Here is a 26,328-nt window from a genome sequence, read left to right on the forward strand (position 1 = left end):
GGTGCACAGATCTCTCTAGACTTCTTCCTGCTGATTGGGCGCACCAAGTTCCTTGGGGGCGAATCCAATCTTTACTGTCAGGATATCTCCAATCAGCAACTGCAACCAGCAAAAGCAGCAGCAGAAACCAGCAGGAACCAGCAGCAGCAGGAACCAGCAAGAACCAGTACCAGCAGCAGCAGCAGCAGCAGCAGGGGCAGCAGGGGCAGCATCAACTGCTGAAGCCTCTTAGGGCTCTGGCATTTTTATATCCCGCCATGGACAATCTAAAACAGTGCCATATACCACACCTGGGATTAAAACAGAAACATGTTCGGGGATTGGAGAGATGACTCAGTGATTAAGAGCACCAGCTGCTCTTCCAAAGCTCTTGAGTTCAATTCCCAGCAAGCAACATGGTGATTTATAGCATCTGTAGTGAGTTCTGATGCCCTCTTCTTGCATGCGGGTATACATGCAGATAGAGCGCTCATATACATAAAATAAATAAATCTTTTAAAAACAAACATTCACATAACTGGGTTTTTTAAGAAGTCAAAATTCTCACCACCCATAACACCTGATAATCAATAACTGTTATTAGTTTACATATCTACTATGCTATCGTTTTTATTATTAAATTATACTTTTGCATCATTATCTTAGAGTATGTTCTAACTTATTCATTTTATTTTACTTTTTTTTTTTTTTTTGGACAGGATCTCATTTAGCCTATGTTGCTCTTGAATGCCTAATCCTCCAGCTTCCACTGCAGAAGTGCTAGGTGTTTACACTCATCCATTATCAACAAGTTTGCAGTGTAGCTCATGTTACCCTGGCTGGGATCCCACAGATCTCACATTGACCGGACGTCGTAACTAAATCAAGAAGCCACCGCAGCAGTAAGACGGCTTAGTCGTATGTAAAGGTGTTCCCTGCCAAGTCCGAGGAACAGAGTTTAGTCCCTGGAGCCCACGTGCTGGAAGGAAAGAACTTATGCTTAAAAGTTGTCCTCTGATGTCCACGAGATGGGCATGCTGTACATGGTCAGACAATAAAAACGTCCAAGTGGAATGACTGACCTATACCATCTGGGTTTGTGCAAATATCCCGTGCTTCAATAAACATTTAACAATTCATTTATCAGGAAAGTCATCCTTATTAATAAGTGACATGTGGTTATAATTTACATACCAAAGATTTAATGAAGTCACAGGAATTGTAATGAAATTTAGTCTATTTCTATTTCTTTGGGATAATTACTTATTTTTCTTCAACTATATCTTACTCCACTTAGTTTTGGTTTTGTTTTGTTTTTTCAGTGGAGGTGGAGGCAGTGTTACAGGGTCTCATGAAACGTAGATGTTTTGTTTGGCATTATCGGAGCTAAAACCCAGGGCCTCAGGATGCTAGGCAGGAATTCTTCCACTGAGATACTTATGAATCTGCTTAAATTTCATTTAAATCCAATCAAATACAGTTTTTCCTCCCTTAATTTATTTATCATGTATACAAGATTCTGCCTGCATGTATGCCTGCGGGCCAGAAGAGGGCACCAGATCTCATTATAGATGGTTATGAGCCATGTGGTTGCTGGGAATTGAACTCAGGACCTCTGGAAGAATAGACAGTGCTCTTAACCTCTGAGCCATCTCTCTAGTCCAAATACCAGCTTTTTTTAAGGTTTACTTTTTTTTTTTTACTTGTGTGTATGTGTGTCTACATTCAAGAAGGTACATATGGGCTGTGTATCTATGGGCTACATTGGACCAGAGTGGCAAGTCGACGCCATGTTCTGTAACAACATTCCTGCAGCCACAGGCTGGGGTAGACTGTAACTCTAGCCCTCTGGTGATATCAGCAATAGGAACCAGACATTGAGTCTGACCCTTGGAAGCTAGAAGAGGGCATTTGATCCCCTGGAGCTAGAGTTTCAGGCTGTTGTGAGTCTCTAAACATTAGAAATGACTCTGGTCCTCTGAGAGAACAGGACAGTGCTCTTAACCACTGAGCCATCTTCCAGCTCTCCCCCTTTCTTCCTCCCTTCCTCCCTCCCTTTCTCCCTTCCTTCCTTCCTCCCTTCATTTATTGTATATGAGTACACTATAGCTGTACTGATGTTTGTGAGCCATCATGTGGTTTCTGAGAATTTGAATTCAGGACCTCTGCTCCCTCCGGTCAGCTCTGGCCCAAAGATTTTATTTATTATTGTATTTAAGTACACAGTAGCTGTCTTCAGACACACCAGAAGAGAGTGTCAGATCTCTTTATGGATGGTTGTGAGCCACCATGTGGTTGCTGAGATTTGAACTCAGGACCTTGGAAAGAGTAGTCAGTGCTCTTAACCGCTGACCCATCTCTCCAGCCCCAGCTCCCCCTTTAATAAATACAATGTTTTAATTTATTTACCCTTGAGTGCGTTGGTATTTTGCCTGCATATGTTTGTCTTGGAGTTATAGGGACGGTTGTGAGCTGCCACACGGGTGCTGGGATTTGGACCTGGGTCCTCTAGAAGAGCAGTCTGTGCCCTTAACTGAGCTGACTCTCCCAGTTCTTTTTTAAAAATTCTTATTTACTTTATTATTTTATTCTATGTTGTGTGTTTTGCCTGCACGTATATACTGTGTGCTGGGGCTGCCGTCCGAGGACACACAGGGTGTCAGAATGGAGCTACAGATGCTGTAAGCTTCCAGGGTGCTGGGAATCAAACCTGAGTCCTTTGGAAAAGCAGCTGGTGCTCTTAACCACTAAGCCATCTCTCCATCCCTTAAAATACAGTTTTCCATCATTAAGTAGAAAAATATCATCTCTGTAACACACATATATAGACATATCAGAGCAGACAGGCAGCTCTTTCCCAGCATGCATTGGGGGTTTCCATTCACCACTTCTCCAATAGTTTCTCTTCACCTTTCAGAGAATCAGTCTTCCGGTCGCCTGCTCACTCACTTAAGAAACTGTTAGCTAGGCAAGTCTAAATGTGCCTCCACGGGGGTGACGCCTAGGTAGAGACCACCTACACGTCAACACAGAGACACAATTCAAGTCCTCGCCAACAAAAGTCCAGGGCCCCTTGCCTGTTACCGCAGCTCAGCCTGACATAGGCTGCAGCACTAAGTCGTAGATCTAAGTGACCCGAAGGTCACCTGGTGGACAAAATGCCCACTTCCACTCACACTGAATCAGGTGAATTTCCTTGAGGTTTCTTTCTAGGGAAGGGCTCTAAGCTCCAGCCCTTCCTTGAAGAGTATCTGAGAATTGGGTATGGGTTTACAGAGGCCTCCACAGATCGCTTCTTCATCATGGTGGTAATTTACGTGGCCAGCCTGAAGCTGAGCCCACGGCCAGTGCTCCTCTCACAGGGCAGTTGTTTCTGCTGGCAGGTGTCCTTGTGTGGACGCCTGTGTCTAATTTGTTCCTGTTGTGAAAACCACACTCTAGGAGAGTTTCCAGGAGGAGGAGGAAGAGAGTTTAGTTTGTGTTTAGTTTCATCAGGCCAGCCACAAGAGAGAGTTCAAAATGGACACAGAGACAACAGAAATCAACCTCACTACAATTTTTACAAGGAAGAGCACAGATGGGCTTCTGAGAAAATTCAAAAGCCTGTTCAAAGAAACCAGCTGTGAAGGCATATTTTGGAGACCAATTTAGTTAGCTATGCAGCTTTCCAATTTGGCTTCTGTTAACTGAATTATTACTGAGTTCATTGTGGATGGAGTCCATTCAGGAATAGGCCGCACAAAGGATGTTCTAGACTCAGCACGGAAGTCTCCGAAACATCTGCATGACCAGAGGAATTGATGTACATTGTACATGTCTGTCTGTTTGTCTCCCTCCTTCTCTCTCTCTCCCTTTCTCTCTCTGTGTTAAAGTACTATTTATTTATTTATTTAACGTATATGAGTACACTGTTACTGTCTTCAGACACACCAGAAGAGGGCATCAGATCCCATTACAAATGGCTGTGAGCCACCATGAGGTTGCTGGGATTTGAACTCAGAACCTCTGAAAGAGCAGTCAGAGTTCTTAACCTCTGAGCCATCTCTCCAGCCCGAAGCAAGAACACTTTTTTTTTTTTTTTTTTTTTTGGTTTCTTTTTGGATTTTGGTCTTTTTGGAGACAGGGTTTCTCTGTGTAGCCCTAGCTGTCCTGGAACTCACTCTGTAGGCCAGGCTGGCCTCAAACTCAGAAATCTGCCTGCTTCTGCCTCCCAGAGTGCTGGGGTTACAGGTGTGCGCTACCACCTCCCGGCTGAAGCAAGTACTCTTAACCTTGAACTTCTGATTCTCCTTCTACCTCCAGAGTGCTAGGATTACAAGCCTATGCCACCATGTTCGATTTCTATGGCGCTGGGATCAAACTCAGGGTTTCCTGCAGGCTAGGTGAGTGTTCACTCCGCCACCGAACTGCATGCACTCCTGGCCCTTACACCTACTCCAGTGTTGGATATGTGTCTGTGCTCCCAGTGGTGCCTGCAGAGGCCAGAAGAGGGCATTAGAGCTCCTGGAAAGGGAGTTACAGACTCAGGGAGCGCAAACAGAGCCATCGCTTATCTTTTTTTTATTTGTTTGTTTGTTTGTTTTTTGTTTTGAAAGATAGGGTTTCTCTGTGTAGCTCTGCTTGTTCTGGAAGTCACTTTATAGACCTGCTGGCCTTGAGCTCACAGAGATCTGCCTGCCTCTGTCTCCCAAGAGCTGGGATTAAAGAAATGTGGCACTAGGTTTTTTTGTTTGTTTGTTTTTTGTTTTTTAACAGGGTCTCACTTTGCAGCGCTGGCAGACCGGGACATTGATGTGCTATGTCGTTCCTTCTGCCTCCCAAGTTCTGCTGGAATTACAGTCATATGCCACCCTACCTGGCTTGAAGCAACATTTTCATAGGTCATCTTGATGGCTGAGTGGATTCATCAGTGAAGGTGGCGAAAAGGTAGTATACTTCCTTGGTACAGAGTATTCCTCTCTTGTCTTTCTTTATATGGGGGTTTCAGATGTTTCATGACTCAGACACACATGGGAACATTCAAAGCTGTTATGCTAATACTAAATGCAGACACTATTATAATGAAGCAAATAATAGTAGTTGACTGCTCCATTGGTGTCAGCTGGTTTTGGCAAGATCTTGTTTCTGAGTTAGTGTGATTACCTGACGTCCTACTGTAAGGCAGCTCTGCTGTTGCATCAGCCCTCAGCAGCCAGCCATGCAGCTGCCTCTCCCTGCTGGCTAGCCAGCTTCTGGTGCACATCTGTAACCTGCACAGGAACTCACACATACACATAAAATAAAAATAAACCTTGAAAAGAAAACAAACTCTCCAAAAACAAAACAGAGAGAGAGAGAGAGAGAGAGAGAGAGAGAGAGAGAGAAGAGAAGAGGAGAAGAGGAGAAGAGGAGAAGAGAGAAGAGAGGTAAGGAGGAGAGAAGGGAGGAGAGGCCGGGAAGGAGAATAAAAAGCAATAAAGTCACTAGTGAGGGTGGTGAGGGGGGGAGGGCTGTGTGTAGAACACAGTAGGACATCCAAGATACATAGTTAAAGGTTAACCAAATAGTTACTGAGCTCCTCACAGGGCAATGGGCAGGGCAACGGGCAGGGCATTGTTCTGGGCAATAGAAAACTGGGGGGAAAAAAAAGCCAGAATCCCCTGCTTTAGACTGACCACAGTGTGCTGGAGGGACTAGAGCGAACAGCAGCCTTGGTTTTTCCTGGCAGGTTAACATCCCTTAGAGCTGTACTTTAGCTCTTAGAGCTGGTCTACCACCAGTCAAATTATTGCTTTGGCTCTGAGATATTCTTGACCAACTTAGATAATTTCCCCTGACCTGAGCACATAGAAGAGAAGAGGAGGAGGAACAGGAGGAGGAGGAAGAGGAAGAAGAGGAGGAAGAGGAAGAAAAGACAAGAGATGAGGAAAGATGGGGAGGGAAGGAGAGAAGGAGAGGGAGAGAAGGAGAGGAGAGAAAAGAATTACTTTTCAGCCTTTTGGCCGAGGTCAGACAGAAGACAAGAGTCTTGAGCTGCAAGAGCAATGCAATGTACTGTCAGTTTCTTTACTATCCATCCTGTTTAGACATCTGATTCTGCCAATAATTCCCACTCCTGTTGTCCTTTTTGTTTTTTACCTGACTTGTCAGCCACCCTAAAGTCCTCACAGCACAAAGTAACCGTGGATCCATCCCAAGACCATGATGTTTTTCTTTCTTTCTTTCTTTCTTTCTTTCTTTCTTTCTTTCTTTCTTTCTTTCTTTCTCTTTGTTTGTTTGTTTGTTTGTTTGTTTTCAAGACAGGGTTTCTCTGTGTAGCCCTGGCTGTCCTGGAACTCACTTTGTAGACCAGGTTGGCCTCAAACTCAGAAATCTACCTGCCTCTGCCTCCCAAGTGCTGGGATTAAAGGTGTGTGCCACCACCGCTCAGCTATGATGTTTTCTTAGGGCATAACCCAATTCTGGTTTTGAGAGCCAAAAAAGGATTGAGGTTTTGAAGCAAAAACAGCAGACTGACCCCACAGAAACTTACTTGCGTTCTGTGAGGACAGGAGACCTCAACAGGAATCAGTAGTGTGCCTCTAGCATTGCTCAAAGTATCCCAGAAGACATTAGCATTCAGATCACTTACTGACACTAGCATTATCAAAGGACAAAATTACAACAAATTTGTTAAGATCATATGACTTTGTGATTTCTTGAAAATTTTGACTCACAGATTGGGGCAGGCTCCAATCAATAGGATAAAAGTACAGCAATTCCTATTAGCGACTGCAAGGATTTGAGTTTAGCTATATTTTGTTTTGCTTGAGGCAGGCTCTCACTCTGTAGCACAGGCTAGCCTAGAATTCACTCTGTAGCCTAGGCTACATTTATGTGTATGAGATTTCAAAGAGATTTTCTGACAGTTGTCATGGGGCACACCTACAATCTTACAATTCCAGAACTCTAACGCAGATGCAGTTAGATAGCAAGACACCTTAGAAAAGCAAATACACATAGGGATGAGGCTTACATTTAGAAATACGACACTTGGGAGACTGTGGATTGCCAAGAGTTCAAAGTCAGCCAGGACTATACAGGGACACTGGGTCAGTCAGTCTCAAAACAAAACAAAACAACAACAGTAGCAGACATCTTGCCAGTGAGACATTGGCTAGTGAACTGGAAGAGTAAGTGTCATGGAAGACAGGTAGTCTGCCCGGCACAGGCATCTACCATATTTTTCAGAAGGGGCAGTGGCGCTCAAGGGCAGATGTATGTCTAAAGCCCTAGGTTTATCTCAAGTCCTGGGGAAGGGGAGGAAGAAAGGGAACAGATGGAGGAGGAGAGTGGCTGGAGTGCTGCTTCAGCTGGTAAGGTCCCTGTGGTGCAAGTACCAGGGCCTGCATCCAGATCCCCAGACCGTCCACACTGGGTGGCAGAGGCAGGTGTCTAGCCAGCCTCCCCGAAGCAGCAAACTCCAGGTTCAGTGAGAGACCTTCCATCAGTAACACAAGTGGAGACCTGAGAGGCTTACACACATGGCAAATGCACATGTGCAAACACTCCCATGGGTATATGTACACATCTATGGGCATGTGCATATGCAGGTCTGCTGTTTTGGGCTATGTTATTGGGTCCTTATATGTCTCCCTCTCTTCCCATCCTTATTCTGCCCTAATTCCTTGCCACTTCTTGCTGATTAGGGGTGGTGAGCTCCCTTGGGGCAAGGACAATCTTCTGTAGTCAGGACATCTTCAATTTCTTTGCTTATGACCACTTGACAAGACTGCAGTGACTGAAACCCAGCACTAGCAACTGCAGTGACTGAAACCCAGCATTAGCAGCAGCAGCAACCATCCTGTTTTAGGGAGAGGTGCTCACGAAGCCCCACACTTCCCCATGATCTATACAGATGGTTAATCGTTGCTGGGGGATGACGAGAGGGGTGGAGCCACTGAGAAGGTTCCCTTGCTCCCACAAACAATCCCTCATCTATGCTCCTGTAAACAGCCCTAATTAAACTCATTAGGTATATACAGGTCATTCTCAACCTGTGGGTCACAACCCCTTTGGAGTTGCATTATCAGACAAGCACAACTCATAACAGTAGCAAAATTACAATAATGTAGCAACAAAATAATTTTATGGGTGGGGGGGTCACCATAACATGAGGAAACGTATTAAAGGTTCTCAGCGTTAGGAAGGTTGAGAACCAATAATACAGGGGTATAGGTGTATATGCATAAACATACACACACACACACACACACACACACACACACACTGTTGGGTTTCCTTTTCTGTTTGTCTTTTTGTCTTGTTTTGACTTGTTTTTATCTTGTGAAGCTCAGGTTGGCCTATAATTAGATATGTGTCTGAGGATGACTTTGAACTTCTGACCTTCCTGCTAGAGTGATCGGATTATAGGCCTCACCACCAGTCTCAATTTTATGTGGTGCTGGGCATGTCAAACACTGTATCAACTGTCATCCTCAGCACTTTATAATAAAAATATTTTAAAATAATCAGTAAATCATTTTGTAGTCCAGGCTGCTAAAGAGGCAGAGACAAGAGGGATTATTTGAACCTAGGATTCCAATGTCTGTTTGGATAATATGTGAGATCCTGTCTCTTAAATTTTTTTAAAATTAAAAGTCATGCCGGAGCCGGGCGTGGTGGCGCACACCTGTAATCCCAGCACTTGGGAGGCAGAGGCAGGTGGATTTCTGAGTTCGAGGCCAGCCTGGTCTACAGAGTGAATTCCAGGACAGCCAGGACTACACAGAGAAACCCTGTCTCAAAAAAACCAAAAAAAAAAAAAAAAAAAAAAAAAAAAAAAAAGTCATGCCGGGAGGTAGTGGCGCACACCTTTAATCCCAGCACTTGGGAGGCAGAGGCAGGCGGATTTCTGAGTTGGAGGCCAGCTTGGTCTACAGAGTGAGTTCCAGGACAGCCAGGGTTACACAGAGAAACCCTGTCTCGAAAAAACCAAAAATAAATAAATAAAATAAATAAATAAATAAATAAATTAAAAGTCATTATTTCTCTAGGATCATAGCTAGTGGCCACTATACTGAATAATGCAAAGGCAGAACTTCTTATTGTCAGTTGCTATTGAACAGTCCTCCTGGGATCTCTCATGTTCCTATAGATAGCTACTCATCCAAATTCTTATAAGTAGCCCGGCTTAAAGTTTTTTTTTTTCATCCAAATTCTTATAAGTAACCCAATAAACTTTTAATATAAAAAGGAAAAATAAGCTGGGTGGTGGTGGTGTAAGCCTTTAATCCCAGCACTTGGAAGACAGAGGCAGGCAGATTAATGAGTTCGAGACCAGCCTGGTCTACAGAGTGAATTCCAGGACAGCCAGGGCTACACAGAGAAAAAAAAAAAAAAAAAAAAAACCCAAATAAACAAACAAAAGGCCAGCCACGTCTACAAAGTGAGTTCCAAGCCAGCCATTTGATACGCTGTTTCAACAAATAAACTAACAAACCACAACAAAACAAAATAAATTATATACACAAATGAAATGGTCAAATAGCAAGATTAATCAATAAAAAAGAAAATTAAAATTAAAAAAATAGGGCTGGAGAGATGGCTCAGCGGTTAAGAGCACCAACTGCTCTTCCGAAGGTCCTGAGTTCAAATCCCAGCAACTACATGGTGACTCACAACCATCCCTAACAAGATCTGACACCCTCTTCTGGAGTGTCTGAAGATAGCAACAATGTACTTACACATAATAAATTTAAAAAAATCTTAAAAAAAATAAAAATACAAAGTAAATATGGTGTAGTCATTGAGAGGAGCATTGCTGCAAATTGGCTTGGCTACAGACTCTAAAGAGTATTGCAATCGGTTTCAATTATGTTACCAATCTCAGGGGTTACTATCTTTTGAAAGCTTACAAAATTATACCCTAGTATGAAGTTTGCATAAGAATGGCTGCTGTGGGTTTGCAGGTGTGAATGCTTGGTCCCCAGGGAATGGTGCCATTTGAAAGGATCAGCCTTGTTAGCTCTGCGGTTGTGCTAGGCCCAGTGTCTCTCTTCTGCCTCCCTCCATGCTTTCGGATGAGAGTGGACTAAGCTCTGAAACTGTAAGCAAGGCCCTAATTAAATGTTTTCTTTTATAAGAGTTGCCTTGGTGATGGTTTCTCTCCACAAAGGTAAAACAATGGGTTAGACAAATAATAACAAAGTAATACATTGTAAGTTATATTTTACCTCCATATACAAGAATACCTTTCAACAATGGGAAGTTGTTGGGAGTAATGGGACAGAAGAGGGCCTATCTGCAATCCCCGTACTCCAGAGTCAGGAGGATTGAGGAGCCAGCCTGGGCTATATAGTAAGTTCCAGGCTGGCCTCAGGATATGGTTGGACCCTGCCTCAGAAACACAATACATTTTTTCCCTTCCTGTTTTTATTCTTTAGGTCTTCCAAACCTTCTACCTCAGTCTCCCAAGTACTGGGACCACTGGCATATCAGAGAAGACCTGCCTCGTCCCTGCCACACACTAACTAGCTGGTCCAGAAATCTTGAGCTCAACAAATCTTCTTGCCTAAATCTCTTGAATAGCTGCAACCATAGGCCAGTTAAAAGGTGGGTATTTTAAAGAACAATGCATAAATTCAATCACTGCCCAGTTTCTTCTTTGCACTTTTTTGAGACAGGGTTTCCCTGGCCATCCTGGAACTTGTTCTGTAGACCAGGCTAGCCTCCAACTCAAAGATTTGCCTGCCTCTGCCTCTTGATGAAAGGCGTGAACCATGACTACCCAGCTTATTATTATTATTATTAATTTTTTTTTTTGAGAGAGTGCTTCTTTGTTGCCCTGGCTGTCTGCTGTCCTGGAGCTAGCTTGATTGACGAGGTGCCTTGAACTCAAGAGACTCAAGAGATCCTCTGTCTCCAGAGTGCTAAAGGCGTGAGCCACCACCACCTCCTACTGCTTATTTTAAAAGTCGTTTCCTGAAATTATGCGTGTATTGTTCAGGTTCAATCGTTTCAATATTTACCTTAAATTGCTCAAACACTGCTGCACTGAGTTTTCCTTGGCAATCCTTTCTTTTGGAGAAAAGAAAAAGTAAATCTTTGGTGTATTCACAACTTAAAAAAAAAAAAGAGGTCTCAGATTCGCTTAGGTAATTTGTAAATCTCTAAAAGCACCCTAGCTCTTTCCTTTTCTGGGTTACACTATCAGGAACCCTGATCTGTGTTTCCAGCCTGTACCCAAAACGACTGGGAGGCCAGAAGCCCGGGAACCACAGCTTGAGATCGAATGCCAACTTCCTATTTTGCAGCTTTGAAAATCTTCATGGTAGGAGTCTTACTAAGGTCGTAGGCTGCGACCTCGGGCGACTCTCGAAGACACGAGAATGAGCAGCCCACGTCGTGCCGAGTTGTAAAACTTTGCCTCGGCTCTGTTTGGAGGGGAAACCAGCGGTTTCTCCGAGGACTTAACCGTTTCTCAACCAGTCCGGTCCCATTCCCCACCACACAACCTCAGGAGCCCCGGACTCCGCGGGGGGCAAGGAGCGTCGCAAACCGGCGCCTCCCGGGGTCCGCTTCCCGCCACCGGGGCTCCTCCTCCGCGCGCCCGCTCGGCTGCCGGCCTCCCGGAGGCGCCCGCGCGGGCAGGTCTTGGCGCCAAACGGGTGGCGGCGCTGTCCACCAAGCGCGCGGCCGCGTCGGGCTCGAGGGAGGCGGGGGCTCGGCCGGCGGAAGCGAGAAGGGGCGGGAGCGAGGCGCGCGGTGCTCTCGCGGGCTCTCGCGCCGCTCGCGTGACGGGCTCTGGGTGTGCGCGACGCTCCGGCTGCGCGGGGCACGGGCGTCCGGGAGCGCGCCGCGGCGAGAGGGCGTCTGGTGCGGGTGGGCGCGAGGTGCGGGCGAGCGCGGGGGGGACGCGCGGGCGTGCACCCGCGCGCGGGCTCTCGGAGGAGCCGCGGCCGAGGCTGCGCTTCCTCAGCCCGACGGAGAGCGGCAGTGTCGCCCCGGCCGGCGCACGCTCGGCCCGCTTCTCCCCCCGCGGCGGCTGCTCCTCGGCACCGCCAGCCCCAGCGCCGCTCCGGGGCGGGCGGGCGGCGGCGGCGGCGGCGGGACCGACGGAGCCGCTTTGTGTGCAGCCCGACGAGGGGCGGCGGCGGCGGCGCAACCACCTGACAGAGGCCCGGCGCTCGCTGCACCGTCCGCCCGCATGAGGAGGAGGTAAAGCGGCGGCCGGGCTCGCGCCCTCGGCGGCGGCGAGGGAGGGACGGAAGGGGAGACCGCAGGGGAGGGCGCGCGCGGAGGCCCGGCGGGGTTGCCCGGAGCGGTGGCTCAGGCCTCCGCGGTGCCGAGTAGCGCCGGGCGACCGAGGGGCTTGAGACGCCGCCGGGCTCGGTTGCTGAAGTTACGGAACAAAATGTGAAGTGCGGAGCCGGGTCCTCCGCTTCCTGGCGAGGGGCTCGGGCCGCGGGCGGCTGGCTGGGGTGGCGGACTGGCCGGGGAGGGGCGGCCGCGCGGCGAGGACGCCGGGGGCCCGGGGCTAGGCACGGCTATGGCGTTCTGCTCCCGGGAGCCGGCGCCGCGCGTGGGTCCTCTTGGGTACCTAGTTTTGCGGCCTAAGCTGAACCCTCTAGGCCTCGAGTCTCCTTTCCCTGAGGTGACCGGCCAGGCGGGGACCCAGCCGCTTCTCTCGAGCCGAGTGGGGCCTTGGGTCCTCGCTGGCCCCCCGAGGCCACCAAACTTCCGACCTAGGTGCTCGGGGGTACATTTCATTGTGAAAAGAGGGCTAGGAAACTCCGGGAGCTGCTCGGCGCCTCTCGCGGCCGGGGCTGCTGCAGCCGAGAACCCTGTGGCACCAGGGCTGGCTCGGGTGGGGGTGGCGGACGCCTAGCCGGGTCCTACCCCCAGGGAAGGAGCGAGTGGCGGGGTCCCTGGCCTCGGGGAGGGGGGGAATGAAAGGGCCCTTTCCAGATTAGAGATTTTTGAAATGAAAAAGAGGTTACAAAGTCGCCCCTTTCCCGCTGAACTTTGGTTTTCTGACCGATAGAGGCCGGTAGAGGACTGTGAAAGAAAAGTTATCCCCCAGGATGGACTTCACGCAGCCGAAGCCTGCCACTGCCCTCTGTGGCGTCGTGAGTGCGGACGGGAAGATCGCTTACCCTCCGGGAGTAAAAGAGATCACCGACAAGATCACCACCGACGAAATGATCAAACGTCTGAAGGTAAGGGTCTGGGTCGATGATCTATGCTCTGGATGGCTTTGTGACTCGTGTTTCATTGGACTACTTAACCTGGCCTTTGGAGTTTTTAGTAATAAGTTTTTAAAGATATCTTAACTGCTCCGGAAAAGTATTGTTCTTACTTGGCAATATCTTTGGATAAGTTCTGAAAGGACACAAGTAGCATGGGAAATGTAAAGAGCGTGATCATTTTCTGTCCAGTTTATGATGCATAAGAATGCATGTTGAGTTGCTTCCCTTGTGGTTACTTTATTTAATGAATATTGTTTAAGTGGCTGGTACCCTTAAGTGTAGACAGTTTTTTTTTAATCGACCCCAAAAAAGACTGATTTGAGCAGAAGCAGTCATATTTTCCCCTAACTAACTGTACAGTGGGCTAAACTTCATACAGTGTACAGACTTTTCAGAATTTGAGCTTAAAGAGAAATGATGATTTTAGTACACATACCTAAGAAAGTTGAGGACTGGATTGTTGATATTTGTGTGTGTGTGTGTGTGTGTGTGTGTGTGTGTGTGTGTGTAAGTGTGTTACATCATTTTTCTTGGTATAAGTGTGGTCCTTAATATCAGTGTTGTCTGTCTGTTTTAATCTTGCATTGTCAGTTTTGTACTTAACTTTTCTGCTACTGAATGAGGGCAGTGTTTGTTATGGAATCAGTTTCGGGCAGTGATTGTCACTTTGGACAACTTTGATGCACCAGGAGGTATTATAGGCAATCAGAGTCATTTTGGTTGTCATAGTTGGTTGGCTTGGGTGGAATAGGCAGTGAGCCCTGTGAGGAAACTTAACAGTTGTGGAGGAGAAAGATCTTAAACTATTGAATGAAGTAGGGAGTTGACAGAGGGAGAGACAGAATGGGTTAGATGACTTGTTTAAGACAGGACTCATAACCCAGCTGCTCTTGAACTTAACCATCTCCCTGTCTCTACTTCCCAAAACACTAGAGTTATGATCACACCCTGCTAACAACAGTGGTTCTCACCCCGTGGTTGAGATCCCTTTCACACTGGTCAACTATGATATCCTGTGTGTTAGGTATTCATAATGCATACCAGCAAAATTACAGTTATGAAGTAGCAATGGAATTATTTTGTTTGGGGTCACTACAACATGAGGACGCAATAGGAAGGTTGAGAGCCATTGTGCTAAAAGGCCTGCTTCAGAGTGAGGTCAGACATGGTGGAAGGCTAGGCAGTGAACACTGCTGACAATGTTTCTGTCTTATGAAACTTTATAAAATGTATTTTTAGGGCCTGATCTTGGAATTGAGTATAGTGCCTAGTAAATGTTATGTGTTTAAAGTGTTCCTGTGTTTTAGTTTCCATTTGTTGCCTTTTTGAAAGACCCAGTTTCTTTAATTAAAAGGTATCTTTTTCCTTTTTCTTTCCATTTCTTTTTCCAGGGGTAGAGGTAGGGACATGTGCGGGCAGTGCATGTTAAACTCAGGCCCCGCTCTGCCACTGACTATACCTCAGTCTAAAGCAGATGAATCTTTGTTGTTTTCTTTTTTAAACGATTTTTTAAAACGACTTATTTATTTATTATATATAAGTACACTGTAGCTGTGTTCAGACATACCTGAAGAGGGATCTCATTACTGACGGTTATAAGCCACCATGTGGTTGCAGGGATTTGAATTCTGGACCTCTGGAAGAGCAGCCAGGGCTCTTAACCTCTGAGCTGTAGTCTCTCCAGGGCGGGGGGTGGGGTGGGGGGTGGGGGGGGTGGGGTGGGGGGGGGGCGGAGGGGGCGCGGGGGGCAGCCCTTTTGTTTTGTTTTTTTTTTTGCTTTTTGTTTTTGGAGACAGGGTTTCTCTGTGTAGCTCTGGCTGTCCCGGAACTCACTCTGTAGACCAAGTTGGCTGCAAACTCAGAAATCCACCTGCCTCTGCCTTCCAAGTGCTGGGATTACAGGTGTGCGCCACCACGCCCGGCTTTGTGGTTTTCAAGCCTGGTTCTGGCCCAAAACTTGCTCTGTAGACAAGGCTGGTCTCAACTTCTCTCCGTTCTCTCTGCTTTTGAAGTGTTGGGACTGTGTCATCAAGCTCAACTAAAGCTTTGTTTTTGTTTTTTTGTTTTTTTGGTTTTTTTTTTTTGTTTTTTTGTTTTTTGGATTTGGTTTTTTGGAGACAGGGTTTCTCTGTATAGCCTTGGCTGTCCTGGAATTCACTCTGTAGACTAGGCTGGCCTCGAACTCAGAAATCCGCCTGCCTCTGCCTCCCAGAGTACTGGGATTACAGGCGTGCGCCACCACCGCCCGGCTAAAGCTTTGTTTTTAATGTGAGACTGTTGTGTTTTTGTGTGTGTACATGCATGTTTGGTAGCTGGTCTTTGATACTTTGTGGGTTCTTTTTCCCACCCTTTATCCCCCAGTTTCACCCCGACACTAGGTAGAGAAGGGTAGAGGGGAGAGAGAAAGGTCCCTGAATCTAATTTTTTTCTCCTTGTTTCTTTGAGCATGACTTAACAAACTGCAACCAACCCCACTAAAGGACAACAATCCCTGACCCCGCCTCTCAGACTCCTAGTGTTTATATACCCTCTGAAAAGTTCCCAGAATTCCAAATAACACAGACGCAGCAGCTATCTGCAGCTGGCAAAACCCTGCCTCTTGTCATTAGGTAGCTGCTGTGAAGCAGCCTCATGTCCTCACACCTGGGATTAAACATATTATTATTATTATCTTATTTTTTGGTTTTTTTGAGACAGGGTTTCTCTGTGTAGCCCAGCCTGTCCTGGAATTCACTCTGTAGACCAGGCTAGTCTTGAACTTAGAAATTCACCTGCCTCTGCCGCCTAAGTGCTGGGATTAAAGGCATGTGCCACCACTGCATGGCTAAAACATATTCTTATAATTTCTGTGACTTTTTTTTTAAAGCAAATTTTGTGCTCTCTCTCTCTCTCTCTCTATATATATATATATATATATATACACACACACATACATGCATACATACATACATAGTACTTAAATGACCAAGTAGCATTCATCAGGACCATTAAAAGCTGACTAGTAGCAGATCCAGGGCACTGGTGTCATTTTTGTTTTGGCTGATATGGCTTACTTCTAAGGCATCTTTACTACATATAAAGATTCGTGATGAAAACATATTACATTTTTGTTTGTTTGCTTTTTTGAGTAAGGGTTTCTCTGTGAAGCCCCGGCTGTCCTGGAACTCACTCTGTAGACCAGGCTGGCCTCCAACTCAGAAATCTACCTGCTTCTGCCTCCCAAGTTGCTGGGATTAAAGGCGTGTGCCACCACTGCCTGGCAACATATTACATTTAAAGGTTTTTGTATGGTAGTGCATGTCTACAGCACGTGAGTTGGAGAGGCAGGAGGACAATTTTTGTACAGTTGGTTCTCTTCTACCTTTCTGTGTTCTGGGGAATCAAACTCAAATTTGTTTGTTAGGTTTGGCTGTTCCCTTTAGTCTCTGAGCTAGTATCAACAGCTCATGAGTTTTGATTCGAGATGGCGGGGAGAGGGTGGGTAAGTAAGTAGGTTGATTGATACAGTACGAAGCTGGCCCAAGCTTGCTGTATAGATGAGGGTGACCTTGGATTCATTCTCCTGCCTCTACCTTCCAAGTACTGCCATTACACTCTTTGCTGGGTTTATGTACCCAGAACATGTTCATGCTAGCATAGTGAAAAACAAAACGGGTCTACATAGCCATATGTCTTTCTACCAGGCTGGCCTCAAACTCAGAGAGATTTGCCTACCTCTGAAGTACTAAATTGAAATCGTACACCATAGTGGCTGGTCATAGTACAATTTTAATTTTTGTTTCTGGAAAACTATGTATTTTGCAAGGTTTGGTTACAGTTGCTTTTGTCCCCTTGAATGTATCAGGATCATTTCTGCTTTATTTCTTACTAAGGGAAGTGTCTTAGATTTCATATTAGATAGTTTTTTTGTTTGTTTTTTTTTCTTTTTTCGAGACAGGGTTTCTCTGTATAGCCCTGGCTGTCCTGGAACTCACTCTGTAGCCCAGGCTGGCCCCGAACTCAGAAATCCGCCTGCCTCTGCCTCCCAGAGTGCTGGGATTACAGGCATGCGCCACCACCGCCCGGCTCATATTAGGTAGTTTTAAGTCCTTCAGGTCATACACACAAAGTTTTGATTTTATGTTGGTCCATTTGTTTCTTTGATTTGTCCTCTGTGCAAGCTTTACAGATAGATATAGGTACTAGATCAGATTTGTTCACTTTTGGTTCTTATAGCATATTTTTTCCATCATAATACCCGGTACATGGATATACAACAAATACTTGTTAAATGATTAAATACTTTCATGGTTAAGTATTTTAAATTCCTCCTACTCTTTCTTGACCTACATTAAAAAGAATGTATGTATGTGTGCATGCTTGCCAACGTTAGAGAATACTCGTGGGAGTCAGTTCTCTCCCACCGTGTTGAGGCAAGGTCTCTCTTGTTTATGCTATCCCTCCCTGTTCCTCCCAACTAGCTGGCCTGCAACTTATAGACAATTTTTCTCCTGTTTTGCATTAAGAATACTAAAAATGTTGGTTTTGGAGGAAATTTAAAATGTTAAAATTTCATTTTTCCCACTCTTTTCTAATTCTAATATAGGATTATAAACATTTGTAATTTTTCTTTAATCTGTTTGAATTTTGGTCGCTTCTCTTTCTTTTGGAGGGGTAGTTTGTTTTGTTTGTTTTTTGAGACAGGGTTTCTCTGTGTAGCCCTGAACTCACTCTGTAGACCAGGCTGCCCTCAAACTTACAGATCTGCTGTCTTCGCTTCCAGGGTGCTGGAATTTAAAGGCATGCGCCATCATTGCCCAGCCTTTAATATTTGTTTTATGTCTTTTTGTCTACGTACTGTGTATGAGTTTGGGGAGTTGCTCATTGTTGGCCAGTGTTGCAACACTAAACTAAAGCCTCAGCTCTGACGTAAACTTTTTTTTATTTTTAGGTATAACTATTTTATGTGTATGAGTCTTTTGCTTGCATGTATGTCTGTGTACCATGTGTGTGCTTTGTGTGCTCATAGGTCAGAAGAGGGCACATGTATCTCCTGGAACTGGGGTTACAGATACTTGTGAACTGCTGTGTTGGTACTGGGAATTGAACAATGCTCCTCTGGAAGAATATCCAGTGTTCTTAACTGCTGACCCATCTTTCCAGCCCAGCATAATCTTTTTAATGCATTCATGCAGTGTATCTTAAACTTCTATAATCTGGTTCTCTTATCTCCTTTTGCTTAGACTTAGTTAAGTGGTTTTTTTTGTTTGTTTGTTTGTTTTGATTTGGTTTTTTTCTTTCTTTTTTGGTTTTTTGGTTTTTTGGAGACAGGGTTTCTCTGTGTAGCCCTGGCTGTCCTGGAACTCACTCTCTAGACCAGGCTGGCCTTGAACTCAGAAATCCACCTGCCTCTGCCTCCCAGAGTGCTAGGATTACAGGCATGCACCACCACCGCCCAGTTTTAGTTGGGTGTTAATGGCAAGTACACTATTTGGTTAGAGCTGAGTCCATTGAGAAACATGACATTTGTCCTTCTAATTATGCTGTTTAATGATAGTTCATAGGTGGTCAGTTCTCCATTGTGAAGAAAGTTGTTAGAACAAGCAATGCTTTTGGAGATTATTGGAATAGCTTGTTTTCCAGTAGTCCTACTTTGCTTTTCTGTGGCTGTGTTAAATGACTGACCCAAAGGAACTAGGGAAGGAAAGGGTTTGTTTGGATTGTAGGTTACAGTTCATTTAGGGAAGCCAAGGCAGAAACTAAGCAGAGACCAAGGAGGAACTAACTTGACTTACAGAGTTCTCTATGGCTTGCTCAGTTTTCATCTATAACCCAGGACTATCTGTCTAGGAGTGGCACTGCCCATAGAGGGCTTTAAATCATTAACCAAAAACATACCCCCAACTCTCCTGAGCCAGAGGTGGGCAAATCTCTTCAAGGTCAGTCCACTCTGCCTAGCAATTTCCAGGCCAACCAGAGTTGCACAGTGAGACCCTTTCTTGAAAAACAAACAAAAAGCAAGAGCAGAGAAAATAAAATGCTCTACAGATATGTTCACCCGCCAGTCTGATGAAGGCAGTTCCTTAATCAAGGGCTTTCTTCTCGGGTGACTCTTAATTTGTGTCCAGTTGACAAAAACTTACAATTAACCATCTTTAGAAACAAATGTCAAACTCCATTTTCAGTTGACGTTCGGACTGTCTGAAATGAGTGTATGGATTCTAGTATCCTTTTTAATACTAGGGTCTTGCTGTGCAACCTTAATTGGTCCTGGAATTTGTTCTAATTCTCCTGCCTCTTAGATTTCATGAACCACTGTCCAGCCAAAGAATCTCCCCTCTCCAAACTGAGGGTTGAACTAAGGCAAGAGCTCTACTGACTACTGGGCTGCTTTTCCCAGTACCAGCTTCCTACCTTCCCTATTGGTCACAGCTCCTTGAGGGGAACAAAGTGGGAGGCTTGGGTGGCCTGCATAGGTGTGGCTGAAGGCCTTGTATAAGCCCACTGTGCTTCCTGTCATCTCCTGCAGGATGATAGGTCTCAGGTGAGTCTCCCCACTTCTGGCTTCTCCATGCAGCATTTCCTTGGCTGTGTACAAGCTACTGGGTAGTGAGCGCAGTGTCCACTGCAGGCCTCCATTCAGGTACCACCTTGGCAGGTGCTATACAACTGCATCAGCTACTCATAGGAGATGTCTAGCAGCAGGTTCAGGTCCATGTCGTAGTAGGTGAACTTGAGGAATTCTGTTTCTTTTACTCTACTTCTGCCATCTTGCCAGGTACTCAGAAAAGAATGCATTACCTGCAGCTGTCTTTGTAGGTGTAGGTCTTTTACTTTTCTTTTTTTTTTTAAGATTTATTTATTATATATAAGTATGCTGTAACTGTCTTCAGACACACCAGAAGAGGGTATCAGATCTCATTACAGATGGTTGTGAGCCAACATGTGGTTGCTGGGATTTGAACTCAGGACCTTCAGAATTGCAGTCAGTGCTCTTAATCGCTGAGCCATCTCTCCAGCCCCTTTTACTTTTTCTTGTATAAGGTGTTATTTATCTTATACTTCCTGGCCCAGATTTTGGTAGCTTTTTTATTCTGGTGATCCTATTTCCAGTTTTACTAGAAGATGGTGTTTATAAATCAAAATCTAGGCATATGTTTGCCTATAAGATATAATTCCTTCAGGTACTCTGAATACACAGAGACTAATTATATAAAGTTATTTCTAAGCTTTCTCCATGCATATTTAGTTTTTTCTTTATGGGGTAGGCCTGTTTTCAATAACATTGATAAATTTAGTCATTTTACTTAAGGACAAAGTAAATTCACATCTTTTGTTGTTGTTGTTTTTTGTTTTTTTCAATTCACATCTTTTTTATCAGTACCATTTATAAGGTTTCTTCCTTTTGTTAAAAGTTGAGGTGTTAGGGTCTCAGGCTTATGCTATGCCTCAAACACCTGCCTACAAAGTTTCCCTGCAGTTTTTGTTTTAAAGTTTTGTTATTACTGTGTATATATCTGTATGATTTATGTCCATGGCATGTGTCAGAAGACAACTGTGTGGAGTTGGTTCACTTTGACATTTATGTGATTTCCTGGAATTGAACACAGGTTGTAGGGTTTTCATGGCAAGCACCTTTACTCACTGAGGTGTCTTGCTGGCTCTGCAGTTTTGTTTTCCCATTGAAGGGCATATAAAGTACAATGTTTGTTAGTTACCTGAAACTAATTGTAGCTGCTTTCTGGTGTGTATATGTGCTTGCGTTTGTCGAAAGTTACTTAGACTATGTCTTAAATATTTGTAAATATCTTTAAAGAAAGTGGTAAAAATTAGGCAATAAGCCGGGTGGTGGTGGCGGCGCACATCTGTAATCCCAGCACTCTGGGAGGCAGAGGCAGGTGAATTTCTGAGTTTGAGGTCAGCCTGGTCTACAGAGTGAGTTCCAGGACAGCCAGGGCTATACAGAGAAACCCTGTCTCAAAAAAACCAAATCCCCCCCAAAAAAAAAAAAAAAAAATTAGGCAATAATAAAATTAAATTGCTTTTAGATCCTTGTAGAATAATTATATATATCATTTTGTTTATTCAGTCTTATCACTTCTCTTTTTTTCTTGGATTTGGTTTTTTTAAGACAGGGTTTCTTTTGTAGTCCTGGTTGTTCTGGAACTCACTGTGTAGACTAGGCTAGCCTTGAACTCAGAGGTTTACTCTACTCCTGAATGCTGGGAATAAAGTCATGGGCCACCAGCCCTGGCTTATGGTTTACCTTTTAAATAGATTACATTTTTAGAGTAGTTTTAGGTTCACAGCAAAATCAACTGAAAGGTAGTTCCCAGCTAATCCCTCATCACAGTCTACCTTAATGTGATACCTTTGTCCAAATTAGTACACTGTTATCACTGAAGTTCATATTCCTATTTTTGCTTTATCTTTCCTTGGTCCCTAAATATTTAGTCATGTGTTTACTCCTTTAAAATAGTTGTTATGCTTCTTTTGTATGTGTATATATGTGCACATGCCACAGCATTTGTGTGTAGATAGAAGATATCTTATGGGAGTTTGCTGTCTTTCTACTGTGGGTTTTAGCATTTGAACTCAGATGGCCTGGGTTGGCAGCAAAGGCACTTAGCCACAGAGCCAATTTTCCCTAGCATTTTATTTGATTTTTAAATGTAATTATTGGAGACAGTCTGATCATGCAGCCCTGTGCTAGCTCTGACTTCAGGCTCTCTTAGGTTCTTACCACAGTGCTAGGATTACAGTTAGAGTCACCAGGCCAACCTTCCTGTGTACTTCTCTTTTCCAAAAAGTTTGAGACAGTCTGACGCTGCCCAGGCTGGCCTCCCAACTAGTTTATGTATCCGGGGGTGAATTTGAACTTGATCTTCCTGTGTCTGATTCCACCTTCCAGGTGCTAGGATCATAGGTATGCATTGCTGCTGTTCACTAATTTTTTGTGTGTATGTTTGTCTTGGCTAGATTTTGTTTTGTTTATTTTTGTCATTTTAACACAGACTAGAGTTATCTGGAAAGAGAAACCTAATTTGAGAAAATGTCTCCATCAGATTGTATGTGGGCAAGTTTGTGAGTATTTTCTTGATTCCTGATTGATGTGGGAGGACCTAGCCTACGGGATGATTCCACCTCTGGGCAGGAAGGCTTGAGCAGGCAGGCTGAGCAAGACGGTAGGCTCCTCTCCTCTGTGGCCTGTTTCAGCTTCTCTTCCAGGCTCCCACCTTGAGTGGCCCTGCCTTTCTTGAAAGCTTCCTGTAAGCTGTAAGACCATATTAACCCTTTTATGGCCAAGGCTATTTTCATCATGTGCTTACCATAGCCATAGAAACCTGCAGCTGTGAGTGCTGTGTGATGGCGTGTGTCTGTGTGACCCTGTACACACACACACACACACACACACACACACACACACACACACACACACACACCTGTATATGAAGACCAGAAGACGGTAGGTATTAGGTGTCTTGTGTCACTCCAAATTTCCTCCCTCCCTCTCTCCTACTCTCTTCCTCTCCTATCCTTCCCTCCCTTTTTTCCTTTGTCCTTTTCTTCCTATCCCTCCTCTCTCCTCCTCTTTGACTTGCTTTCTCTCTAGACCTGGAGTTCACCAAACAGAAAGATTGCCTGGTTACCCAGGCACACTCTTCTTACCTCTGTGGTTACAGGTGTGGACTGCATGCCCCTCATTTTAATTTTTTTTAAGTCTGTCTTTATGTAGACCAAGCTGGCCTTGGGGGGGTTTTACCTCACTTACTTCCAACCAGTCCTTTTTTCTTTTTAATTCAAGATGTATTTTTTGTTTATGTGTGCCTGTCTGTCTGAGAGTATGCCACGAGTATGAACCCCCTTTAGAGGCCAGAAAGAGTTGTTAGGAGCTGCCTGACATGGATGCTGGAAATCAACCTTAAGAGTTCATCATGTTCTCTTCAGTCCTCTCTTCACTTCCCACCACCTGTTGTTTTTGTTTTCAGTATGAATGCTGAGGATCCAAATTGGAGTTTTCATGCTTATATAGCAGTTACGGTAGTCATTGAGCCATCTTTTGGCTCTTTCCATTCTGTTTCTTTGGGTTATTTTCTCTTGTCTTGTTCTGCCTGCCTGCATGCCTTTTTCTCCCTCCGTCCCTCCCTCCCTCCCTCCCTCCTTTCCTCCTTCCCTCCCTCCCTCCCTCCCTCCCTCCCTCCCTCCCTCCCTCCCTCCCTCCCTCCCTTCCTTCCTTCCTTCCTTCCTTCCTTCCTTCTTGGTTTTTGGTTTTGAGACAGGGTTTCTCTATGTAGCCATGGCTGTCCTGCAACTCACTCTGTAGACTAGGCTGGCTTTGAACTGAGAGGTGCTCCACCACCCAGCTTTGGTTCTGTTTCTTAACATGGTAGATCCTGAACACTATACACTTAAATGTTGTTTATACTTTCTTTCTTTTTTTCAATATATATTTTTATTTTCTATATTCTTTGTTTACATTCCAAATGATTTCCCCTTTCCCAGATCCCCCCTCCCCATATGTCCCATAAACCTTCTCTCCACTCATTCTCCAATCACCTCTTTCCTTTTTCCTCTGTCCTGATACTCCCCTCCAACGCTAGATCAATCCTTTCCAGGATCAGGACCCTCTCCATACTTCTACATGGGAGTCATTTGTTATGCTATTTGTGCCTTGGGTATTCAGAGCTTCTGGGCTAATTAATATCCACTTATCAGAGATTGCATTCCATGTGTTACACTTTCTTTAAAAATCTAACTAAGTGGAGTTTATCACCTAAGTTTAAAATTTACATTTATTTATTGTCCCTGTAAGTGTGAGTGCACTTGTGGACGTACGTCAAAGGACAACTTGAAGGAGTGAGTCAGTTCTCTCTACCCAAAAGCAGTCCAGGATTGACCTCAACGGGCAGACCTGACAGACAGCAAGTTCTTTGACCTACGGAATCATCTTGCCAGCCCTAAATTGGCCTCTTAATATTATTAGTTTTTGCTTATGTGGCCAAAGTGAGCATTTTAAATGGATATTAGAGGACTTTTATTTTAAAAGTTTCTGTATATTTGTTTTTCCAAGATGTGGTTTCTCTAGGTAGCTCTCACTATTTTGGAACTCACTCTACAGATCAGGCTGGTCTTAAATTCAGACCTGCCTACCTCTGCCTAAAATATATTACTATTATAATCATTAATTTTATTATTAATTTTTTAATGATTATGTAGCCCAGGGTCACCTGGAACTCACAATTATTAATTTTAGTATTTTACTGGTGATTTTTGTTTTGTTTTGTTTTTTGGTTTTTCCATACAGGGTTTCTCTGTGTAGTCCTGGCTGTCCTGAAACTCACTCTGTAGACCAGACTGGCCTCGAACTCAGAAACCTGCCTGCCTCTGCCTCCCAAGTGCTGGGATTACAGGCGTGCGCCACCACGCCCAACTACTGGTGATTTAAAAAGTGTAATTTAACAAAAGTAGTCTTCATGTATTTCCTTGTAAAGACAGACATTCTAGATTTCTAAATGTATTTCATGACATCCTGTTCATCCTCATTTGAACTGATGGCTACAAGTACAGTACCTTAGCATTTAAAAGTTGTTAAGTAGAAGTGGCAGTTTTCAGACACTTTACTAAAGAGAGCTTTGCTTTTTTGGTTTTGTTTATTTGACATAGAGTTTGATACTGTGGTGCAGACTGGCTTTAAACTGAGCAATCCTCCTGCCTTAACCTACTAATTATATTATTTGGGTTGAGATTAAAAGTGGGAACACTATGCTTGTCTTTGTTTCATCTTTCCTAAAACAGGAGGGTCAATAAAGACTGCCCTGTTTTTCTTTAGCACGTGACAACCCAAAACTGATTGTTTGTTTGTTTGAAGATATTTTTTCTCTGTGTAATAGCCCTGGCTATCCTGGCACTTGCTCTCTAGAGCAGTGTGGCCTCAAATTTACAGAGATTTCACCTGGCTATCTAATCCAGCCTACCAAGTGCTGGATTAAAGGGATGTGCCACGACACCCAGCTAATAATTTTTATTTACATATTAGATGTGATCTCAGTTAATACTTCTGAGTCATCAAAAATGAAACCTTTATATGAGTTTATTTTTGATTCATTTGCAAACTGGAAATACTTAATGTTATTTAACATAATATTTATGATTGCAAGTTACTCAAATGAGAGCAGTTACAGCCAAGGATGGTAGGATATGTCTGTAATTCCAGCACTAAGGAAGCAGAAATTGAGGAAACTTGGCTTTGAGGCTGTACTGGGCTACGCATAGCAAAAACAGACAAGGAAAGAAAGGAGACCTTTGTTGTTGGAACCTCTGGTTGTTTCCAAGATTTTCTTCTTTGTATTTAGTTTGTTTGGGGTATTCAGTTATTATTTCTGTAATTTATCTTTTACTATTATTAGTATACGTGTTTGCATACAGTTTCTCTATGTAGTCCTCACTGTCCTGGGATTTGCTGTGTAGACCAGGCTGGCTTTGAACTCAGTCCTGCCTCTGCCTCTGAAGTGCTGGGATCAAAGGCATGTGCCACCATGCCTAGCCTATCTTTTGTTAGTTTTGAGAAACATTCAACAGTTAACTCTTCAAATGTTTCTTATTCCCCCCCCTTCTCTAATTAATGTTGTCTGACAGTTTACTATCAGTTCCACTTCTCTGCCCAAATTAACCTTGTTAATGTTTGTTGTTTTAATTCATCGTTCACTTCATTTTTTGGTGTGTTTGCATTTATATGCACATGACACTGGAATGCTGAACTCCTGTATACACACAGGAGTGGGGGCCAGAGGGCACTGTTCTGTATCTTCCTCTTCTGACATCCACTTTATTTCTTGGTCTCTCATTGGATTTGAGACTTATCTTTTTGGTTTGACTGGCTGGATGCCAAACCCTTCAGATGCTTGTCTCTACCAGTTTCCCCTTTTCTTCCTGGGATTATAGGTATAAGTCACCACATCCCTGACTTGTTCACGGGCTCTGGGAATCTGAATGTAGGTCCTATGCCTATACAGTAAGTGCTTTGCCAACTGAGCCATCTTTCTAGGTCCTGTCCCTGTCCCTCTTCTTCTCCTTGACCCCCACTTTTTTTTTTAAATAGGCCCTGTTACCCATAACCTTTGCATCCTGATTGCTGAGGTAGAAGGCATGCACCACTATACCT

General features: G+C 44.4%; 1 protein-coding gene and 1 long non-coding RNA gene across 3 annotated transcripts in view; both read left to right on the forward strand.

The window, feature by feature from the left end:
* Positions 1-5,334: 5,334 nt before the first annotated feature.
* Positions 5,335-10,943, forward strand: LOC127696454 (uncharacterized). Its single transcript, XR_007980227.1, has 3 exons — positions 5,335-5,384; positions 10,383-10,551; positions 10,767-10,943. It is a non-coding gene; the product is annotated as an uncharacterized LOC127696454 (long non-coding RNA).
* A 1,034-nt stretch (positions 10,944-11,977) lies between these two features.
* Pds5a (PDS5 cohesin associated factor A) overlaps positions 11,978-26,328 on the forward strand; it is a 96,710-nt gene continuing 82,359 nt past the window's right edge. For both annotated transcript variants that reach the window (XM_052199725.1, XM_052199726.1), the window contains exons 1-2: positions 11,978-12,156; positions 12,983-13,157. In XM_052199725.1, the coding sequence (XP_052055685.1) occupies positions 13,023-13,157 (135 nt within the window). In that variant the 5' untranslated portion in view covers positions 11,978-12,156; positions 12,983-13,022. The remainder of the gene's footprint in view (positions 12,157-12,982; positions 13,158-26,328) is intronic.

This window comes from Apodemus sylvaticus, chromosome 11 (assembly GCF_947179515.1).
Source record: "Apodemus sylvaticus chromosome 11, mApoSyl1.1, whole genome shotgun sequence".
Lineage (NCBI taxonomy): Eukaryota > Metazoa > Chordata > Mammalia > Rodentia > Muridae > Apodemus > Apodemus sylvaticus.